This window comes from Eupeodes corollae, chromosome 2, assembly GCF_945859685.1.
Source record: "Eupeodes corollae chromosome 2, idEupCoro1.1, whole genome shotgun sequence".
NCBI lineage: Eukaryota > Metazoa > Arthropoda > Insecta > Diptera > Syrphidae > Eupeodes > Eupeodes corollae.
Window position 1 is genome coordinate 141293189 of NC_079148.1, and position 6000 is coordinate 141299188.

The 6000-nt window shown below is 34.8% G+C and overlaps 1 protein-coding gene across 1 annotated transcript; it reads left to right on the plus strand.

Moving 5' to 3' along the window:
- The first annotated feature begins 4522 nt into the window (after positions 1-4522).
- On the plus strand, positions 4523-6000 carry LOC129948037 (cell surface glycoprotein 1-like). Its single transcript, XM_056058848.1, has 3 exons — positions 4523-4673; positions 4749-5602; positions 5720-6000. Exons 1-3 carry the CDS (start codon positions 4662-4664, stop codon positions 5736-5738), a joined length of 885 nt encoding a protein of 294 aa, XP_055914823.1. The 5' UTR covers positions 4523-4661; the 3' UTR covers positions 5739-6000.

Genomic DNA, 6000 nt, shown 5'->3' on the forward strand with positions numbered 1-6000 from the left:
AACTTGTTTTTTAGTTTAATAAAAAAAAAGAAAACAAAAAAAATGTGAAGATACCAAATCACATTTTTAACACGTTTAAATTGTTTTTTTTTTTTTTTTGTATACAAAATTGGTTAGTTTATAATTTATTCAAAAATTGATCTTTCTCATTTCCAATGAAACGCGATTGAAAATAGATAATGTTCCTTTTTGTCGGTGGGACTTATAGCACTTACAACTGTCATATCACCAAACTGAAATTAGTGTCAGTGTAGCTGTCAAATCACTTAAATGTGTATTACCTTAATGCATTTCAAAATAACAACATGAGTTTGATCTCCCAAATAATTTGCTTGAAAACTATTTCTTAAATAATTTTAACATAATTTACATTGTTAAAGAAAATTAAGACATCATATGTAAGTGAAACTGAGAAATAAAAATTGTTTTTGTGACAAAGAAACGTAAATCATGTAAAGAGTAAGGCTCTTTTCACACTACACGGTTTTGACCGTACGGCGACATTTTGTTAAAGGCGCGAAGAAGACCATATTCGCTTTTATATTATATGGTCACAGCTGAACGGCAGCGCGGCACGAAAACCTTAGTGGAGTACGTGACGAAATACATGTTTTTACATCACACGATTTTATTCTTGCGGCAGAGTTCAAACCTAACCTGTGAAAAAGTATACTAAGCTGAGAAATCCTGCATATATCGTGTTTACCGTACGGTCAAAACCAGATAATGTGTAATTAGCCATTAATCCGGTATGCCGTCCGGTTTTTTGCCATACGGCTATGGCTATGGACAGGGATCATGTTACATTGCTAACACTGTTAAGATTATTCAAAGGCTTTTGATACTGTTAACCACTCAATTCTTTGTAGAAAGTTGCGAATTAACTTTGGGTTTTCTTTAGGGTCCTGTAAGCTTGTACTTTCGTATCTCAGCGGAAGGCAAAAATGCGTGGTAGCTAATGGATACTCGTCCCCATTCCTCAATGTTTTGAGTGGAGTGCCACAGAGATCTATCCTTGAACCAATCCTCTTTTCACTTTACATAAATGAGTTACCGCAAATTGCTAAACATTGTTTAATTCATCTTTATGCTGATGATGTGCAACTTCTGATAAGTCGATCTTTTGGGGCTGAAAATGATGCCGTAGCTTTAATGAATGAGGATCTGCTCCGCATTTCGCAGTGGTAAAAAAAAACCATCTCTGCCTTAACCCTGTCAAATCAACATCCCTCCCCATCTATCGCAAAAACTTTGATTTATCGGGCTTAAACCTGTTGAAACTTGACGAAACCATTGAATGTGTTAGCACTGCTAGAAACCTAGGAGTAGTATTCAATCGCACTCTCAATTGGGATGACCACCATAACAGTGCCATTGGTAAAGTCTATGGAAGGTTACGCCTTCTTCAAGTCACTCGAAATTTCATCCCGATGAAAACTAAACTGCTACTTGCTAAAGCCCTTATACTACCAATTGTGCTGTGTGAAATCTTTTGTAAACTAGACTGTGTGACTACCCGCAAATTGAATGTGGCTTACAACAATTTTGCCCACTATATTTATAGTTTACGTCGTTATGATCATGTATCCATTTTTGTGGTACGGATTTCTGGTTGTATCCTAGACAGTTTTATAAGCTTTCGGTCTCTGAGTTACCTGCATGAAATCATCAAAACACAACAAACTGATTATTATCCCTCATTTAACAAGGTCCTTTGCTTTAATATTACCTTATACAATTTTCTAAATACTGAACGTCAATTTTGTATACATATTGTACGCCTTTGGAACTCTCTGTCAATCGCTATGAGAAGAATAAGAAGCACAAGTAGATTTAAATTTTTACTTTTCAACTTTTTGGCAAATAATTGATGTTAAATTTCCTTTTCTTTATATAAATATGTAAATAGAAGACTTAGTTATATAATTTTTATTCAAATTCTGAAATTAATGAAAAGGCTTGCAACACTTTATAAGTCTCATGTCCTACCTTGTAAGCGATTTTTGAAATAAATAAAATACAAAAGACAAATACGGTCAAAACCGTGTAGTGTGAAACGAGCCTAAGTTGATTGTCAAATGTCAAAATCATTCATCTTAATATAAAAAATCGTTCACAATAGTAACCTATCTCCACCTTGTTATAACACAGTGATTTCAATATTAATGTCTACCGGAAATTCGTTTGAACTAATGTCAATCGTAATATAGTCAGCTTTGAATAAATTAGTTGTTTCCTTTGGTAAAATAATTCGATATTCGACATATCTTTAATTTAAAAATTTCAAAATTCCAGTTTTTCTTTTTTTTCGTTACGATTGGGCCAAAATAAATGAATGTGTTTTGTTTTAAAGATTTGCGCCGACACACATACAAGTGCCACCCTGACTATCGTGGTTTGAAGTTTCCTTCTTCTGAAGTGCGTCAAGCTAAGAAATTAAATGAATATTTGAAATGCTTCACTGACAAAGCAATGACAAAATCAAGTTCCATTTGACACAAAAAAAGATGATTTTTATTCCACATTACAGAGGAATTGACTATAATTAAAAAATGTCAATGTTTATTTCACCAAAAGTTGATGAGATCTCATAACAGAACATAAAAGAATAATCTTTCAAATGCTTTAAAAAATGACTAAAAATGAAGATTAAATTTTAGATCACGATTTCTCCACTTAAAAGTGTAACAAATGAGTTTAAAACTTCTTGGGCGATAATTCAATTTCAGAAACTTGAATGCCTCGTTAAGTTATTTCGTTAACTTTGGCTCAGTTAAGTTGCAACCATCAAAATGGCTCCGAATTTATTTAAATGTCAAATTTGTACACTTTATTCATCCAAAGTCGTTGAGTTACAATCTAATTGGAACGAACTGTCGAATTCAAATCTTATTCCACGTACGATCCAAACTTCATAACATAATTTTCATTAACGACGACCGTGAGAGTTGCAATTGTTGGGCACGACGACGAACTGAGGTAGACGGCTTTTTAGCCACATTATCGTGTGCAGAAGCAATATTTTCTACATATCGAGCACTCAAATTTTTGCACGATGTTTCCCATTGCAAGCATACAATTTAAACGACCATTTTTTAAACAAGGTTGAATAACTTTAAAGCGTTGCTCGACTGGCTGCGTTCAATCTCAGGCAGATAGTGTATCCGGATACCTTTTTGTAAGTGTTTTACGTGTAAAATAACAGCTGAGATGTCAAAAAAGGAATCCAAAGGTATCCAAGAATTTCTGGGGTATTTAGCTATCTGACAGAACAGTTTATTCAACACATGGTTGAATTTCAAGAAACTTAAAAATTGATTTCAGCTTTTTGTAGTTGTATTTGAGGATGTGTTGTACATAATAAACGATGAAGAAGCTATTTGCCTCCGAATTTTAGAAGGTAATTTATGAAATGAAATTCTTACAAACTATATCAAGGTATTGTCCCTTCATAATAGTCCTCGTTTCTGTTGGAATAGTTTTCTGTTAAACGTAAATCGTTTAAAACCGTAGATTCCGCAAGTAAATTATTAATCGTATAGAATTCCAATTGAGCTAAGAGGAAATTTAACACAGTTTACAGATTAGGTTACCTCTTATTTATTAAATTGTTACACACCTATCAATTCATCATCGTCCGACGAATCAGTTGAATTATATATTAAATATTTTATCTTACAACAATTTGACTTCGAAGCTTAAATGTTTCTTTGCTTTTTGTGTACAGCTGAAAGTTGTTCTTATTTTTTTAGTAGCTATCTCAATACAGCTATCTAACACGTTTAACAATGTATCTAAAAATCCACCAATCCAATATACCCTATCGCAGCCATTGTGCATCTTTTAATTGTTCAAATTTAATGGTTGAAAATGAGAAATGTCAAATGAAATGCAGAAAAGAACTTGACGTTTAGGCGTGGTTTACACGCAACATCAGCCCCCAAAGTTTAACCACCCTTAAGAACCAATTTTAAAACGAAAACAAAGTTTTGACATATGTTACACCCTGCCTCCATTTAAATGCATGAAAGTTTCATGAAACTTTCGTAGATCCAATGTCTACGTTAATCTATTATTATAGTTTTAGTCCATTACACATCTATTAATCATGTGTAAATAGCCATCACAAGTCCACCTTCATTATGCTCATACTGTTTATGCCTCCTCATAACTTTTTACAAACAAATATTTATTTATATATGACAACAGAACATCTGAATGATTAATTGTTGCTGTTTCAGTACGGTGGCACAGAAGCAATAATATTATTATTGATAATACAAATTATTACTACATTACACATCTTTACAATATGCTAAATGAACGTTGAATCTTTTTATTTCTTCAGAGTTAAATTTAAAAAACTTGACTCACAAATTGATTAGCAGAGAGCATCTAAATTATGATGACAATACGCGATATTTACACCATGCTACACCGAATCGCCACAAGTAAACAGTTATATTATATATATCTTATTATGGCTATAAAGAAATATCATTTAAGCCATAATATGATTGGTCAAGTGCTTTTTTTTACTGCGCAAGTACTTTAAGCTTACACCACATGATGATCAGCTTGAAAATCAATAAAAAGCCGATTAACTCAAGCACACGGATTCAGACAAAGTTTTGATATTGAATCGTGTGAAGATAAAAAAGATGCAGAAATTGGTAAGTTGCAAGTCGTCTGCACTTTTCCGTCACGACGGTCTGTTATAAAAGCTTTTTTCTTTAAATCTTTTGTAGATAATAGTCTTCGCATTGGCGACATGCTGTCTAGCTGCTCCTTTGGAAAAATCAAATGAACCTTCAAATCTTAAGCCAGGGGATCTTATTCGACCAAGTCCTATTAATCCGGATATTCCCAGTGATCCAAAGCCAGAGGAAAAGATAACCCTTATAACAGACCCCAAAATTCAGCCTTCAACTCCGTCAAATCCTACAAAGTTACCAGGCCCATATGTTGTCCCTATCAGTGGACCACTCCTGCGTGCAAAGCGAGAAGACAAAGATTCTTCAGAGAGCGATGAGGACAGCAGTGAAGAAAAAAAGAAGGAAAAGAAGTCTTCCCGACCACTTGCTACTCCACTAGCAGCCGCTAAGCTATCAACCACTCCCGTTCCAAGCACTACACACCCAAGTGTAGGAACCACATCTGGAGTAGGCACTTCATCTACATCAGCACACCCTAGGATACCGTATGCCCCGCACATCCATCAACACAATGAGCATCTATTTAAGCCAACAACAACCAAGCCTCATTTAAGTGGTTCATCATCTTCGTCTACATCAACTTCGACAACGTCAACCACAGCGGCTCCTTCTCAAGACCACGCTAATGAGAAGCGTGATATTCCAGTGCCATTGACACGTAAATACCATCACAACGACGAAGATGCTGAAACCAAACCCAAAGAGGAACCCTCATCATCAGCTTCACCATCGCCAATTTCAACATCAACCGCCAAGGTGCCAAAAGAGAAAATCAATCAGGAAGATGAGGGTAACAAGGCAGAGCCGGCAGCGGTCGACCAACACCAGCAGCAGCAGCACCCAGCTACGGTTGCACTTCCCAGACCGGTTGCGGAACTATTTGCAAAGTAAGTAACATAAAATAATCAGTGATCGTTCACTGATTAGATATCACTGCACAGAGCACTGATGATGATGATAATGATGTGACCTAATTTGATCATGATTTTCTTCTTCTTCCAAAGGAAACCTTCAACCGAATGAAGCAACAAACAACTGGACAAGTTTTGTTTTATCGAATTCAGGGCATAACGACTTTGACTTGACTAATTAACCAAACCTACTCTCGTCTGGAACTTGCTTCTCCTGTAAGCTTCATTTTTTTCCTGTCGGATTTTTGTTAATTTAAATTTTAAAATCATGTGATTTGTGGTGTTTGCATGGAACGAATGTATGGAGTATGTTTATGGACAGCGAAAAAAGTAAATTAAAAAATAAATAATATTATCTTTAAAATAAAATATCA